This window comes from Neovison vison, chromosome 10 (assembly GCF_020171115.1).
Source record: "Neovison vison isolate M4711 chromosome 10, ASM_NN_V1, whole genome shotgun sequence".
Lineage (NCBI taxonomy): Eukaryota > Metazoa > Chordata > Mammalia > Carnivora > Mustelidae > Neogale > Neogale vison.
In genome coordinates this window covers 49618094-49635946 of record NC_058100.1, presented here as the reverse complement: position 1 = coordinate 49635946, position 17853 = coordinate 49618094, and the positions used below count along the sequence as shown (strand labels likewise).

At 35.8% G+C, this 17853-nt stretch overlaps 1 protein-coding gene across 1 annotated transcript in view; it reads left to right on the top strand.

Moving 5' to 3' along the window:
- SHCBP1L (SHC binding and spindle associated 1 like) overlaps positions 1-16096 on the top strand; it is a 38583-nt gene extending 22487 nt beyond the window's left edge. Inside the window, 5 exon segments of the mRNA XM_044266135.1 lie at positions 6780-6885; positions 12091-12244; positions 13530-13780; positions 14498-14620; positions 15661-16096. Of these exon segments, the coding sequence (XP_044122070.1) occupies positions 6780-6885; positions 12091-12244; positions 13530-13780; positions 14498-14620; positions 15661-15912 (886 nt within the window). The 3' untranslated portion in view covers positions 15913-16096.
- Positions 16097-17853: the final 1757 nt, after the last annotated feature.

Here is a 17853-nt window from a genome sequence, read left to right as displayed (position 1 = left end):
ATAAATAAAAGGCATCCAAACTGGCAGAAATGTAAAACTCTCACTATTTGGAGATGACATGATACTATATATATATAAAAAATAAATATAGACATATATAGAAAACTCAAAAGACTCCACCAAAAAATGGATACAACTGATACATGAATTCAGCAAAATCGCAGGGTATAAAATCAATGTACAGAAATCTGTTGTATTTCTATACACCAGTAATGAACCAGCAGAAAAAAATCAAGCAATCTATCCTATTTACAATTGGACCAAAAACCCTAAGCTACCTAGGAATAAACCTAACCAAAGAGGTGAAAGATCTGCACAACAAAAACTGTAGAACACTTATGAAAGCAATGGAAGAAGACACAAATAAATGGAAACACATTCCATGCTTATGGATTAGAAGAACAAATATTGTTAAAATGTCTATACTCCTGGGGCACCTGGGTGGCTCAGTCAGTTAAGAGTCTGCTTTTGGCTCAGGTCATAATCCCAGGGTTTTGAGTCCCACACCAATTTGCTTTCTTCCTCTTCCCCTCCCCCCTGATTGTGTGCCCTCTCTTTCTCTCTGTCACACACTCTCTTGCTCAAATAAATAAAATCTTAAAAAAAAAAAAAAAAGTCCAGAGGCACTGGGTGGCTCAGACATTAAGCGGCTGCCTTCGGCTCAGGTCATGATCACAGGGTCCTGAGATTGAGCCCCTCATTGGACTCCCTGCTCAGCAGGAAGCCTGCTTCTCCCTCTCCCACTCCTCCTGCTTGTGTTCCCTCTCTCGCTATGTCTCTCTCTGTTAAATAAATAGATAAAATCTTAAACAAAAAACAAAAAAGTCTATACTCCCCAAAGCAATCTACACATTTAGTGCAATCCTTGCCAAAATAACACCAGCATTTTTCACAGAGCTAGAACAATTCTAAAATTTGTATTCAACCAGAAAAGACCCTTAACAGCCAAAGTAATGTTGAAAAAAGAAAAGCAAAGTGGGAAGCATCATAATTCTGATCTTCAAGCTGTATTACAAAGCTGCGATAAGACAGTGTGGTACTGATCACAAAAACAGACACATAAATCAGTGGGACAGAACAGAAAACCCAGAAAGGGACCCACAACTGTATGTCCAACTAATCTTCAACAAAGCCGGAAAGACTATCCAATGGAAAAAAAAAAAAAAAAAAGTCTCTTCAACAAATGGTGTTGGGAAAACTGGATAGTGACATACAGAAGAGTGAAACTGGACCACTTTCTTACACCATACACAAAAATAAATTCAAAATCAATGAAAGACTTAAATGTAATACAGGAAACCATCAAAATCCTAGAGGAGAAAATAGGCAGCAATCTCTTTGACCTCAGCTGCAGCAACTTCTCACTAGCCATGTCTCCTGAGGCAAGGAAAACAAAAGCAAAAATGAACTATTGGCACATCATCCAGATAAAAACTTCTGCAAAGTGAAGGAAACAACCAACAAAACTAAAAGGCAACTGACAGAATGGGAGAAGATATTTGCAAATGACATATAGGATAAAGGACTAGTATCCAAAATGTATCAAGAACTTTCAAACTCAGGACACTTGGGTGGCTTAGTTGGTTGAGTGTCCAACTCTTGGTTTTGGCTTAGGTTTGGTCTCATGGATCATGGGATCAAGCCCATGCTTGATGGGATCAGGGATCAGGCTCCATGCTCAATGGGGAGTCTGCTTGAGGATACTCTCTCTCTGCTCCTCCTTGCTGAAACAAATAAATAAAATCTCTTTTAAAAAAAAGATTTTATTTATTTGACAGACAGAGAGAGAGCACAAATAGGCAGGGCGGGGGGGGGGGAAGCAGGCTCCCTGCTGAACAAAGAGCCCAATGCAGGGCTCCATCACAGGACCCTGGGATCATGACCTGAACAGAAGACAGATGCCTGACCGTTTAAGCCACCCAGGTGCCCCATAAATAAATAAATAGTAATAAGTAAATAAAGTAAATAAGTAAATAAATCTTAAAAAAAAAAATTATCAAACTCAACACCCAAAAAACAATCCAATTGGCAGAAGACATGAACAGACATTTTTCCAGAGACTTCCAGATGGCTAACAGACACATGAAAAGATGCTCAACATCTCTCATCATCAGGGAAATACATATCAAAACCACAATGAAATACCACTTCACAACTTTCAGAATGGTTAAAATTAACAACTCAGGAACAACTGGTGTTGGCAAGGATATGGAGAAAGGGGAACCCTTTTGGATTATTAGTGGGAATGCAAACTGGTGCAGTCACTCTGGAGAACATTGTGGAGATGCCTCAAAAAGTTAAAAATAGAGCTACCCAAGACCCAGCAATTGCAATACTAGGTATTTATCCAAAGGGTAAAAAATTACACATTCAAGGTACATATGCACCCCAATGTTTAGCAGGACTATCAAAAGCCAAATTATGGAAAGTGCCCAAATGTCCATCAACTAATGGGTGGATAAAGATGTGGTATACACAGACACATGTGTACACACACACATACACTCTCACAGAGGAATATTATTCAGTGATCAAAAAGAACAAAATCTTGCCATTTGCAAAGACATGGATGAAGCTAGAGAGTATAATCCTAAGTGACATAAGTCAGACAAATATATGATTTCACTCAAATATGGAATTTAAGAAACAAAACAGATGAACACAGGAAAAGGGAAGGAAAAATAAAATAAGATAAAAACAGAGGGAGGTGCCCCAACATCAGTAATCACACTTTAAATGCAAATGGTCTAAGTATGTAAATCAAAAGATAGTGTCCAAGTGGATAAAAAGACAAGATCCAACTGTACATTATGTATAAGAAATCAATCTTAAATATAAAGGCTTAGAAATGTTAAGGAGTCAGAGAAAGATACTGTCATTAAAAAGCTAGATTAGCTATATTAATTTCAGACAAAGCAGGTTTTGGGAAGAACCAGTTAAATTAATTAAATCAGGGATAAATAGGGACATTGCATAATGATAATGGGCTCAGTTCTCCAAGAAAACATAGCAATCCTTAATGTGTACGCACCCAACAACGGAATACCAAAATATGTGACGCAAAAACTGACAAAAATGCAAGGACAAATAGAAAAATTCACTATTATAGTTGGGAGACTTCAGCATCTCTTTTTCAATAATTGATAGATGAAGCAATAATAAGGGATAGAGGAAAATTCCTCATATTGATGAAGAACATCTACAAAGACCCTACAGCTAACATAATACTTAGTGGTGAGAAATTGGAAACTTCTTCCTAATACAAGGAATAAGGTGAGGATATTTTCTCTCATCATTCCTATTTAATATCATGCTGGAAGTCCTAGTGCAGTAGGACAAGAAATGGAAATAGAAGATATACAGAAATGGAAACAAAAGATGTAATAAAAGATAAAAGATTAGAAAAGAAGTAAAACTCTTTGCAGGTAACATAATTGCCTACATAGAAAATCTCAAAGAATCATTATCATCATCATCATCAACAACAACAACAGTAATAAAACCCTGGAACTAATGAGTATAGCAAGGTTAACATTTTAAATCCCTTGCTTTCTTATATATCAGTAATAATTTGAATTTTTTAAAATATCATTTAAAATAAAGCCAAAAAATTAAATATTTAGGTATAAATCTAACAAAATATGTATAGGATCTACATGTGGAAAACTACAAAACTATGATGACAGACAAAATGTAAATGAGAGATATTATCTGTCAATATTGTTAAATGTCAGTTCCTCCCAACCTGATGTAGATTCACTGCAATCCTAATGAAAATCCCAGCAAGCTATTTTGTAGGTATTGACTATTTCTAAAATTCATATGGAAAGGCTAAAAGCCTACAAGAACTAACATAGTACTGAAGAAGAATAAAGTGAGAGTACTCATATTACCCAATTGTAAGGCTTGTTGTAAAACTATAGTAATCAAGAAAGCACAGTATTGGCGCTTAGACACATAGACCAATGGAACAGAAAAAAGAGTCCATAAATAGATCCACACAAATATAGTGAGTGGGCTGAACTTTGATAAAGGAGCAGAGAAAATTCAATGGAGAAAGAATATTATTTTTAACAAACGGTGCTATACAGTAATTAATTGGATATCCATATGCAAAAAGATGAATGTAAACACAGACCTCACATCTTCACAAAAATTAACTCAAAATGATCCAATGACCTAAATATAAAATAAAACTGTAAGACTTGAATAAATCATAGAAGAAAACATAGGTGATCTTGGATTGACAATGACTTTTTTTTTTTTTTAGGTAAAACACTGACAATATGATCTGTGAGAGAAAAACATTGAGAAAGGACTTCTATATTAAAAGTAAAAATTTATGCTCTGTGAAAGACACTGTTAAGAGAATTAAAGATAAGGCAAAACTTTGAAGAAAATATTTGTAAAATACATATCTGATAAAAGTTTTGTATCTAAGATATACAAAGATTCTTAACAAACACCTCACCAGAGAAGATACACAAATGGAAAAAAAAGGCCTATAAAAAGATACCCAACATCGCTGCAATTACGTAATTGCAAATCAAAAGAATGAGATACCATTACTTACCCATTAGAATGATTAAAATCCAAAAATTAAACAAAAACAGAAACAAACCAAAAAACCTTGACAATACCAATTGCTGGCATGGTTGTGGAACAAGAACTCTCATTTATTGTTGATTGGAATGCAAAACAGTACAGCTTTTTTGGAAGATAGTTTGGTAGTTTCTTAAAAGCTTAGTGTGATCTAAGCATATGAACCAGCAGTAGTGCTCCTAGTTGATATTTAACCAACTGAGTTGAAAACTTACATCCACGTAAAAACCTGCACAGAAATAAAAAAGGGCTACTAAGGAATACTCCAAACAATTATATGCCAGAAAATTAGATCATCAGATCAAGTGGACACATTCTTGAAAAGATAAAATCTATCCAAACTGACTCAAAGCAAAACAGAAAACCTGAGTGGGACCTATAACAATGAATCAATATAGTGCACCATTATTAATTAAAAAAAAAAAGCCACACCTCAATAGACACGGAAGAAGAATCTGACAAAATTCAGTGCTTTCATGATAAAAATTTTCAAAAATCTTGGAATAGAAGGGATATTTTTCAGCCCATAAAAGGCCATCTATGAAAAACCTTTAACTAAATCCTACTTAGAGGTGAAAGAATGGATGTTTCCCCACTAAGATCAGGAAGAAGATAAGGACATCTACTCTTACCACTTCTATTCAAATTGTACTGGAGGTTGCAGCTAGAGCAATAGGCAAGAAAAAAGCCATCCAGATCGGAAAGGAAGAAGTAATAAAATTACGTCTATTTGCAGATGACATGATTTTTGCATACAGAAAATCCAGTAATGAAATACTGCTCAGCAATATAAACAAAATGCTGATACACAAAATAACATCATGGATCTCAAAACAGACTGAATGAAAAAAAGCCAGACACAAAAGAGTACGTCATATATTATGTCACTTCAAAATTTCATTAAAAAAATCCAAGAAAGGGAAATAAATCTATGACAGAAAGTAGATCAATGGTTGCCGGGGAATAGGTGTGGAGGATTGACTGCAAAGATGAATGAAAGAACCTAACAGTGTGATGGGAATGTTCTATATCTTGACTATTTTGATTGAGTTAAGTGGGTATACACATTTGTGGAACTTCATGGAATGGTTTACTTAAAATGAGTGTTATATAAATTATACCTTAATAAATTTGATTTTAAAAAAACCCACTGATACATACTTTTGATTTTAAAACTAGGATTGCATGATAAACTACTGTATTTCCTGAACGTAGGATGCTGTACTCTTTGAGCAGCTAGTGATCAGGTATATGGTGAAGAAATGTGTGAGTAGTTCTCTTTCTCAAGATCATAATCATTTGCTTAAATAGGTATAAAAATGCTGAATGGGTTTACTTTTGAAATGTTCAATGAAACTTTTGAAGCTGAAACATATTGGTACTAAAGCTGCTTTCCAGGAGTGTCAAGCAGTAATGTGCTGTAGAGAACCCAAAATATGACACCTAAGGAGATTATTAGTAAAGCTACATATGTTGGTAAAGGAGTGACCCTTTCAGCTGATAGTAATGATAAAAAATTATACTAAAACTTTCTTTCTTTTGATAACACTGACATGATTAAGAGTTAGGAAACAGGAATTGTAAAGAAGAGCAGAAAGACAAGAAAGACTGGAATCAGAAGTGCTGAAGAGCAAACAATAATAATTAAAAACACACACATACAACTCAGAGAGAAGCTAGAATTGTTCTGTTGGGAGGCCGCAGTCAACGTATCTATGGAGACCATATCCTTTGAAACAAAACACTTTGTTAGTTGAACACAGTATCTAAAATTGGGCATTTCTCTAAACATTTTTATGCCTCAGTATGGGAGACCTAATTGATCTTTGCTTTGTTTTGAGTCCACAACTCAGTGGACTATGTAAGTATAATCAGGAAAATTTTCTACTGTATTAAAGATTTGAGGTGACACGTGTTGATTTTAGTGGGTTACATACAGATTTCCAGGTACAAACCATGAAAATGAAAAGATTTTAGAGTTCAAGAGTGTAAACATTCAGTTATCTAAAAGATTTTAATCATTCCATTGCTCTCAAGTTGCTCATTGCTCTCAAGGAGCTTAAAATAAGTGAAATCTACTTCTCAAAGATGCTTGGTGCCAAGTTTTATTTTCTAAGTAAGCATAGCTTGAGTCTTGTTCAGGTTAATATCATCATAATAAATGTTTTCAACTCTAGAGTTCATGGACCTTTTTTCCCAAGAATTCTGAGGCGCCGGAAGGGAAAAAGAGATTTTGGAAAGACTATAACACATATTGTGGCAAAAGTGATGACTACTGACATGGTAAGAAATACACTTTATCCCTATTTGTTCATTTAAAGCCTTTTTTTTAAGATTTTATTTATTTATTTGACAGAGAGAGATCACAAGTAGGCAGAGAGGCAGGCAGAGAGAGAGAGAGGAGGAAGAAGGCTCCCTGCTGAGCAGAGAGCCGGATGCGGGACTCGATCCCGCATGACCCTGAGATCATGACCTGAGCCAAAGGCAGCGGCTTAACCCACTGAGCCACCCAGGCGCCCCCCTATTTGTTCATTTAAGTTGTAGTTGTGTATAATCAAAAAAGAAGTTCTTTGAGGGTAGGGTTCTCATCTGACATTAATGCCTTCTTTCTCCCATTACATCCGCTTCAGTGATTAGCATATAATCAATACTAAATAAATAAATGTCAGCAACTATTTACTGAGTACAAACCTTATTGCTAGGCACTATGCTGGTAGTAACTATGGAAAGGATAGGAGACGAATATGAGAAAGCCTGCTCTTGAGGGTGATACCATTTTGAACCAGGTCCACGGTCTTGCTGCTTCATACATTTGAGAAGTTATTGAAGGATAGTTTTGCTAGATATAGAATTCTTGGTTGACAGTACCCACCCCCCTTAAATAGGTCATCCCAATGTTTTCAGGCTTCCGTGACTTGTGTTAGGAAATCAGCCATTAATCCTATTGCCAATTCCCTGTATATATCGAATTGCTTCTCTTTCACTGCTTTCAAGATTCTTTGACTTTCAACAGTTTACATATGTTATATATATTATATATGTTGGTTTGGCTTGTGTTTATCCTACTTGATGCCCATTAAGCTTCTTGGATGTGTAGATTCACAAATTTCAACAAATTTGAAGTGTTCAACCATTATTCTTCAAATATTCTTTTTGCTCCTTTCTCTCTTCTCCTTCTGGGACTCCTATAATATGTTTGCTTGTATTCTTGATGGTGTATCACTGGTCTCGTCAACATTGTTTACTTTTCTTTGTGCTTTTTTTCCATCTGCTCCTGACACTGGATATTTTAAACATCCTGTCTTCAAATTTGTTGATTCTTTCTTCTTCCCACTCAAATATGGTATCTAAGCCTCTCTAGTGAGTTTGTTGTTGTTTTTAATTTCAGCTATTGTGATTTTCAACAATAGAATTTCCATTTGGTTCTTTTTGTAATTTTTATTTCTTTATTGATATTGTCATTTTGTTCATTGCCCTTCGGGCTCCTTTAGTTTTTTGTCCACGGTTTCTTTTTGCTCTTTGAGCACATTTAAGACAGCTTATTTCAAGTTTTTTGTCTGATAAATCCAAAGGCTTGTCTGGGCTTCCTCAGGGGTGGTTTCTGTAAATCTTTTTTCCTGTAAATGGGCCAGTTTCCTGTTTCGTTGAATATCTTGTAGCTTTTTTTGTTGAAAATTGGATTTTTGAATATTATAATCTAATAACTCTGGAAATCAGTCTACCCTATCCCCAGGGTTTGCTCTGTTAATTTTTGAGGACTGTGGTTGTCCATATGGTTAGCAAATTTTCCAAACTATTTTTGCAACAGCTGTATTTCTTTTTGCGTGTGGCTATTGAGGTTCTATTATGTAATCTCAGCAGGTAACCAGTCACCTGACAAATTTCCATAAACACCGATAGCTAAAAAACAGAAATAAAAAATATCTCACAGTCTTTGCAAATTAGCTCTGAGCTGAGGCACTCCTTCAAAGCTGAGCCAGGCTGCTTACAACTCTGCCTTGGCTTTCACCTCTTGCTTGCATGGGGCCCAAAGATCAGTGGGAAGCAAAGCTTGGGGTACTTTCAGATATCTCCTGAGCATGCATCCAGCCCTGGCCATGTGCTTTTAACTCTAGATGTCCTAGTTTATGAGGGAACCCTTATTTCCCCAAGAATCTTCCTTCTCAGCCTCCTCCTCTGCAGACTTTTCCTTTGCTCCAGACAGCTATGGGTAGTGTATGTTTTTAAATGCTTTCATCAAGTGATACCTATATTGCTGCTCAGTTCTGAGGAGGATATTAAACAAGTCAGCATTGTCAGTCCTTCCCCTGAGATACTGACTGGTCTCAAAATAAATCACACTTTTTTTCCCCCCAAGAAAGAGAGCAAGGGAGCGGCAGAAGGAAATGGAGAGAGAGAATCTTAAGCAGGCTCCATGCCCAGTGTGAATCCTGATGAGGGGCTCCATCTCAACACCCTGATATCAAGACCTGAGCCAAAATCCAGAATCAGATGCTTATAAAGCTGCCCATCACAACCACACTGTTTTTGAGAATAAGGTTCATATTTCCCCCACCCCATGCCTGCTTCACACCAGCAAGCCACAGAAACATGGGCTGTTCTTTTCACAGCTGCTGCCAAGCTGGGGAATAGAAGATGGTAGGCAGCTAAGCAAAACCACATTTTTTTCTTTTTACCATATTTTGACAGCCTCTTCATTAAGCATTTGCATGGTTGCTGTGTTTGATTAGGTTCCAGAGTTCCAAAAATGTTGATTCTGTCATTTTTTTCCCCCAACTTAATATTTGCTTCAGTGGAAGAACCATTTTTTTGGAGCTCTTCATTCCACCATTTCCATGACATCACTTCTCTTTTATATCGTTCTGTTTCCTTCCTAAATGTACTGAGATGTATTCAATTGTCTTTTTAAATAAGAAAACAATATACATCCTCAATACCACATCTCTCTTCTTTTACACAGGAGAACTTCTTGACATATTTGTTTCTACTGCTTTCACATTCATGCCTCTACTCACAGTGATCTTGTTTCTGCCTCCAGAGTATCAGCGAAAATGCCTTTCTGGTCAATGTGGGACCAGGCTGTGGCTAAATGCACTAAGATTGCCATCTCATTGAACCTTTCAGCACCCGACATCATCAACTATTTCCTCCTTTCCTGACATCTTGGTGTCCTGATTTTACCACCTCTTTGGTGACCCCTAGCCTCAGCTTTGAGATTTCTTTGGTTTCTGCCTATTCTTTTCATGTTTTTCATTGTTCCATCCTAGAGTGCTATCTTTCCCTCTTCATACAGTCTTGTAGCTAATCTTATCCATTCCTGGGACGCCTGGGTGGCTCAGTGGGTTAAGCAGCTGCCTTCAGCTCAGGTCATGATCCCAGCGTCCTGGGATCGAGTCCCACATCGGGCTCCTTGCTCGGCAGGGAGCCTGCTTCTCCCTCTGCCTCTGCCTGCCTCTCTGTCTGCCTGTGCTCGCTCTCTCTCCCTCTCTCTCTGACAAATAAATAAATAAAATTTTAAAAAAAATTAATCTTATCCATTCCTATGCTTAAGTAACTCCCAGATCTTTATGCCCAAATGTTAGTCCTATATTCCAGACTCTTATATGCAGTCTATTGGATACCTCTGCTTAGTGAGTCCACCAGTATTTCAAATTAACTGGCATCAAAACTAAACTCATTATGTCCCCTCACAAACTTCTTTCTCTTGGGTTTCCTATTTTCATGAATAAGAAAAATATAAATGAGATGGATTTTAGAGTTCTTCCAAATTACTTAGAGGTAATCCTTGTGCTCTCTGCCACCAAAGTATTTAGAATACACACATAAATGTAGTAGTTTGCTGAATTAGTAAGGACTATGAGTTCCAAATATATCTGGAAAAAATGTTCACTCTTGCTTATCAAATGAATAAAAATTAAAATGAGGCAGTGAAGATTTTTGCCTATTAAGGTGGCATATATTTTATAAATTTAAAAGATAACCCCATGCTGATGAGTTTACAGCAAAATGAGTTCTCAAACCAAATTTTAATTGGTTAAACTCTTCAGGAGGGCAATTTAGCAGTATGTATCCAAGACACAAAATCTTTTATACTTGTACAAAAGATTGTACTTTTGTACAATAATTCCCCATCAGTAATTTATCCAAAGAATTAACTAGAGATGAGTATAAGGATTTTTTGTCATAGTATTTTCATAATCTTGAACTGCAAACCATCTTAAATAAGAGTAAGAAAATCAACTATGATAAATTGTGATTGCCCGTATGATACATTATTATGTAATGACTAAAAATTAGTCTTTGAAAAGATAAAGACATGGAAAGATATGATGTAATGAGAAGTCAGGATTCAGTGGTGTCTGTCTGGGTCATGGAGTTGGTTGAGCATCTGACTCTCGGCTCTGTGTTCAGCCTGGAGCTGCTTGAGATTCTCTCCCTCACCTTCTGCCCCTCCCACTCATGCTCTCTCTCTCTGAAATATGCAAGTCTTAAATAAGTCAGGATTCAAAGCCATGTATATGTATGGTATGGTATGTTGGTATTATGAGTAACGAGTATATGCACGGGAAAAAGACTGAAAAGGAAATATCTATGTATTTTATTTAGCTTAAAATTTCAATTTGTTATGTTTTCATTTGTTTTTCTTCTAACCACTTTATAAGAAAAAAGATCTATGAATGATAATGCCTTTCTTTTTTTATTATTTTTATTAACATATAATGTATTATTTGCCCGAGGGATACAGGTCTGTGAATCATCAGGCTTACACACTTCATAGCACTCACAATTTCACATACCCTCAATAATGCCAATTCTATAGGGATAAAATAACAGGCATTTTTTCAGAATATATTTTTAGTTTTCAAATTTTGAGAGTTTCCCCACTCTTTATGGTACTAATAATGAAGTTCTCTTCCCTTTTCTACTCTTAGTGGATTCCTGGTATCTTTTATTTAGTTCTACAGTATTTAATTTATAAGGTTTTATTGATTTACTAAAATTATAGGATTAGTTTGAGTTAAAGAAAACAAAGTAGTAGACTGTAAAGAGATCTAGTATCATAAAGTCCTGGATCTAAAGCTTAGATTAGCCATTCACCAACTCTGTGTCCTTGGGCAAATCATTTCATCTCACTGAGTTTCAAAGTCCTTCACCTGATAAGGGGATATTATTTCCCCTCAAAGAACTGTTGTGAGGCTTGGGAGGTAATATGCTAGTTCAAATTCTGCCTTCTTGGCACATAGTCTTTCATAGCTGTAAAATTATTAGTGATTGTAAAGAAAATCCCTTTTCACCATTCCCTTAGTTGATGCACTGATACTTGTAACAATTTAATGAACACAAAAACATATTTACAGTGTATTACAATGTAACATACAAGGTAAGTCTTTGACAAAAGCACACGTCACCAATACGTTAGCTGATTAAAATGACCTGTTTCAGTTTAATTCATTGCTAACAGTGTACTGTTTTATTTCTTCTTTTCAGGTAAAGGACTTATCTTCAGACACACTTCTCCAACAGCATGATGATTTGGATTTGGCTTTGGATAGTTGTTACAGTGGAGATACAGTAGTTATTTTTCCAGGAGAATATCAAGCTGTAAATCTTGCTTTATTGACTGACGACATCATTATAAAGGGTTAGGGCATCCTTTGCCATCTTTTTATAACAATGTATACTGGAAAAATTATATACTATAAACATGATTTACCTAACACAAAAATTCCTTATGTATCTTTTTAATTAAGATTTCACACGAGTATATTATCTGTAGAGGTGACTTCATTTGGACAAAATGTACCAAAGCAAATCAATGAGACTATTCTCCATGACAGTGTAGCACTACAAACACAGATTCTAAAAAGATCAAAACCATAAAAAAGCCAAAAAACCTATTTGTAATATTTTTACCCAAACTACTTTTTCTTCCTCTATTGCATTTCTTATCACTTTAGTAGAAAAAACAGGGGCGCCTGGGTGGCTCAGGGTGTTAAAGCCTCTGCCTTTGGCTCGGGTCATGATCCCAGGGTCCTGGGATCGAGCCCCACATTGGACTCTCTGCTCAGCAGGGAGCCTGCTTCCTTTTCTCTCTCTCTGCCTACTTGTCATCTCTTTCTGTCAAATAAATAAACAAAATCTTTATAAAAAGAAAAACCAAATGAAAGGCTGTATTAAAACATATTCAGCCTTTTCTCAGGTTAATTCATATGCAAACTTGCTAAAGTAGAAGAATTTACTAAAATTTCTTTTGGGTTCTGGACCTATTTAGTAACTTTAATTCTGCTGTTTAACATCGAAGTAAGGATGTTCCCACTGTCTGACCAAAAGAAAAAGAACCAGGTGACTGAGGCTTTGCCTATCACTTGAGCAAAAACTCATTAGATCTTGATGACTGTAACCAGTAGTATTTTGCTGAACTGCATGGGTAATAAGGAGTATACCTGTCATTTTCAAATCTTAAAGCCTTGAAGCTACGACCCCTTATTTTTGCACTGTTGTTAAATTTAGATGATTGCTTTAACTATTCTAGATCAAAATTGTGGATATGATTAATCTTATAACCTAATTCACATGACAGTCTTTTTTAGTCATGGTAAGGTAGTTTTTTTTTTTTGTATCTTAGACATTTTGTAAATGACTATTGATTATATAAAGGAAAACTTAGGAAAATGTATTATGGAATAAGTATATTGAATACAGGTACATTTATATTGACTATTAACCCAGATTCTCCCATCATGGCATCAAATATGGATAAAAGATTACATTATAGTTAAGTATATAGATATATTACTATTAAAAATATGTGAAAAGAAAAAGTATTTTTTTTTTTTTTTTTAGAAAAAGTATTATTGAATGACTTGACTAAAGGACTTTAAACTTTGGGATTACTGAATTAATTCTGTTTTGTCTCGATGAATCAGGAGTTGGAAAGAGAGAGGAAATTATGATTACTTCTGAACCTTCTCATGACAGTTTCGTGGTGTCTAAAGCTGATAACGTGAAGCTAATGCATCTATCTTTGATACAACAAGGGACCGTTGATGGTATTGTGGTGGTGGAGTCTGGTCACATGACTCTAGAAAACTGTATATTAAAATGCGAAGGAACAGGAGTGTGTGTTCTTACAGGGGCTGCTCTGACAATTACAGACAGTGAAATAACTGGTGCCCAGGTATTTCCTTTTATAAAGACAGCTTTATTGACAATAAATAACTTGCTGTGCAAAGGATAAGTTACTTCACCTTTGAATTGAGTTATAATCAAGCTTAGAAACTGCTAAAATCAGGACAAGTACAGGGCATCATAGCACACATAAGGAAAAATGAACTAAGTTAAGTCCAAAGAATTACTGGCTTTAAATGTGGTATTTTTTGAAATCTAGAAATTGCTGGCTACAAAACAGATCACGAGTCAGTTAACTTGTTAACGTTTACTTAACAGACCACTGAAATACTGCAAAACTAAATGAAAAGATTAAATGATGAAAATAGGATTTAACAGAATCACTTAATTTCCAATAAACTGAGGAAGTTGACATTAGTAGCACTGAGGGAGTTAGAATATATATGTTTTTATAACAATTGAAAGAATTGCTCTGAAGAGATTTTTGGCTCCCTCCTAAAGACTTCACTTGGGTGGGAGAGCAATGTGACTCAGTGAGACTGTGTGACCACAGCCCTCCTTCTAGGCCCAATCATCGTCTAACACAGATTAATACTAGTTTTAATGTTTTAAAACATTATCTCTAAAATAAATCATTACATGAATTATTATTTTTGTGTAACTTAGTGTATCAAGAGTGGTAAAATAGAATTACAATTTTTAAATCTAAAGAAAATTTTGGAGAGGTGCATGTGTGTTTTGAGATTGTTTTGCTTTTAATTTACAGGGTGCTGGTGTTGAACTGTATCCTGGAAGCATAGCCATTTTAGAAAGGAATGAAATTCATCACTGTAATAACCTCAGAACCAGTGATAATTCAAAAAGCACCTTAGGTGGTGTTAATATGAAGGTATTCTCATATTTCTTAAATATAGAGTTGTTTTAAGAATTATCACAAAAATACTAAAATACTATGTCTAGCCAAGGTTTAGTCTGTTATTGATCTGGAAAAGAATAGTAGAGATAATTAAAATATAGTTTAAGTGATGGCTGATATAAAATAAGTTTAGCCTGCTAATTTAATAGTTCCTACTTAAATTCTTTTTTTTTTTTTAAGATTTTATTTATTTATTTGTCAGAGACAGAGGGAGAGAGAGCGAGTGAGCACAGGCAGACAGAGAGGCAGGCAGAGGCAGAGGGAGAAGCAGGCTCCCTGCCGAGCAAGGAGCCCGATGTGGGACTCGATCCCAGAACCCTGGGATCATGACCTGAGCCGAAGGCAGCAGCTTAACCCACTGAGCCACTCAGGCGTCCCTCAACTTAAATTCTTATCAGAAAACTGATAAAGTGGATAGTTTTGCTTTTATAAAAATTTTTCAGATTTTTATTGGGCAGATCTATAATATGTTTTGGAAAGTAAAGCAAATTTAAAAATAATAAATATATTAAGAAAATTTAAGTCTTTCAAAATTTGTAAAATAATTCAAGCTAGTCAATTAAAATAGCAATAATCTGTAAGTGAAATGTCTTCCCATTCCTTTCTACTTCTATTTGTTCTCTTCTAGATCCCTCTCTAGACTTGTGTAGTTGATGAACATTTTCCCTAGAATTCTAGATTAAATATAATTATTTGAAAATTTAGCATTGTCAATATCTGAAATTATTTTTATATTTGTTACATTAAAGCTTTATATCTTTTTATGTATATTTTATATTTGTTATATTAAAGCTATATAAAAGTTATACTACATAAAATAAATTGAAAACTTCATTTAATATTTCAATATTAGAGATTTCCTTGGTTACTGTGACAATAAGCAGTGTGAGGAAAATACTGCTTGCTTAAAACAGATTGTTGTTTTAAAGAAACATGTAAACCTAAATAAATTCTAGAGTACATATTTTTTTATAGAAATTATTGAAAACTAATTTCCTTGAATAATTTAACAGGTTCTTCCAGCACCAAAATTGAAGATGACTAATAATCATATTTACAACAATAATGGCTATGGTGTAAGCATTCTTCAACCAACTGAACAATTTTTTATTGTAGCAGAAGAAGCCCTCAACAAAGGGGCAGCTTCAGGGGATAAAAAAGATGACAGTATGCTCTCCAGGGTAATGCAGAATCTGAACCTGGAGATGAACAACAATAAAATAGAAGCAAACTTGAAGGGGGATATCAGAATAGTCACAAGTTAAAGTATGTGGATTTATGTTGTTAATGTTTTAGATTTCAGAGATTTGTTTAGTAAATAGTTCTCATATCCCAAAGAAATGGTAGTTTTAAATTAAAAACCTATTTAATTAAAAAATATTTAAACATTCTAATGCTTTCATTGGATGATTCATTTTAACTTAAGTAACACTTTTTTTTTTTTTAAGATTTTATTTATTTGACAGAGCTCACAAGTAGGCAGAGAGGCAGGCAGAGAGGAAGGGAAGCAGGCTCCCTGCTGAGCAGAGAGCCCGACCTGAGCCAAGGCAGAGGCTTTAACCCACTGAGCCACCCAGGCGCCCCCCAGTAACACTTTTGATATAATTCATACACCATAAAATTCACCCTTTTGAAGTCTATAATTTAACAGTATGTAGTTTATTTTTAGTATTTAGGTACCACCATCATCACTATTTAATTCCAAAACAATTTGTTTTTTAAACATTGTTTTTGATACTCTTAGTTTAGTAAGAAGCATCAGGTGTTCCATGTAAGTAATAGAAAATAATTTTATAGCCAATTCTGATTCATTCCCAGTTATCCAGCTAGGAACTGGAATAAGGTAAGACAGCACTACAGCACTCATTATATTAGATACAATTAGGTTCAGCTGCAACTAGGACATCCAAAATGAGAGATAAAGAATACGGAAATATAGAGGCGCCTGGGTGGCTCAGTCGGCTAAGCATCTGCCTGTGTGGCTCAGGTCATGCTCCTGGGGTCATAGGATATCAAGCCTTGCCTTGGGCTCCCTGCTCAGCAGTCTGCTTCTCCCTCTGCCCCTTCCCCTGCTCGTGCTCTCAAGTAAGTATTTAAAAATGTTTAAAAAACCTGAAATGTCAGAATTCCATCTTGTCTTACCATTGTATGGTTTCCATTCAAAATCACCACATGGGCCAAGATAGCAAGTTAGCAATAGTTCAAGCCATGGTTTAAATTCCAACCATGCAGCAGGAGATAGGACCTTCCAACAATTACACACATTATTCCAACTTACAAGCCTCCCTCCCACTAGAATCTAATTACATGGCTCCACCTAACTACAACTGAAGCTAGAAATTATGTATTCTTTAAGAGTTAATCTTTAAGTTGGAGAGGTTATGTGTCCTCTAAAATAGGGGCTTCATTTTTTTTTAAAAGATTTTATTTACTTATTTGACAGATTACAAGTAAGCAGAGAGGCAGTCAAAGAGAGGAGGAAGCAGGCTCCGTGCTGAGCAGAGAGCCCGATGTGGGGCTCGATCCCAGGACCCTGGGATCATGACCTGAGCCGAAGGCAGAGGCTTTAACCCACTGAGCCACCCAGGCGCCCCTTCATTTTTTTTTTTTTTAAAGATTTATTTATTTGACAAAGATCACAAGTAGGCAGAGGTAAGCAGAGAGAGGAGGAAGCAGGCACCCTGCCAAGCAGAGAGCCTGATGTGGGGCTCGATCTCAGGATCCTGGGATCATGACCCAAGCTGAAGGCAGAGGCTTTAACCCACCGAGCCACCCAGGTGCCCCTGGGGGTTCATTTTCTAAGATACAACTAGTGGTCTTTTCTACAAAGCAGTACTTATTTTTGGCTTTCGTATATAAAAGGAAAGAAACACTCGGGCTCACACACTTATTTTCCTTCCTCGATTTTTTACTTGATGTTATGTGTAGCTCAGCAATGGTGACCCTGTTTGTCAAAGAGAATCTCTTGATTTGAGAGTCAAATAAGGCATGGTTGTTCTTCAGTTTCATCAGGAGACTTTTTTTTTTTTTACACAAGGTCTTGTTCACTGAGTGACATGAGATAATTGCAGGTATTTTCATGGAGGCTTTAACAAGAACGGTCTTTCTATAATGAATTTAATGAGCTGTACGGGGAGGCATTTTCCCTTCCAATCACCTCCCTCTACCTGTTTTCGGCTCCCAGAAGAGGTGATGGACAAAGGATC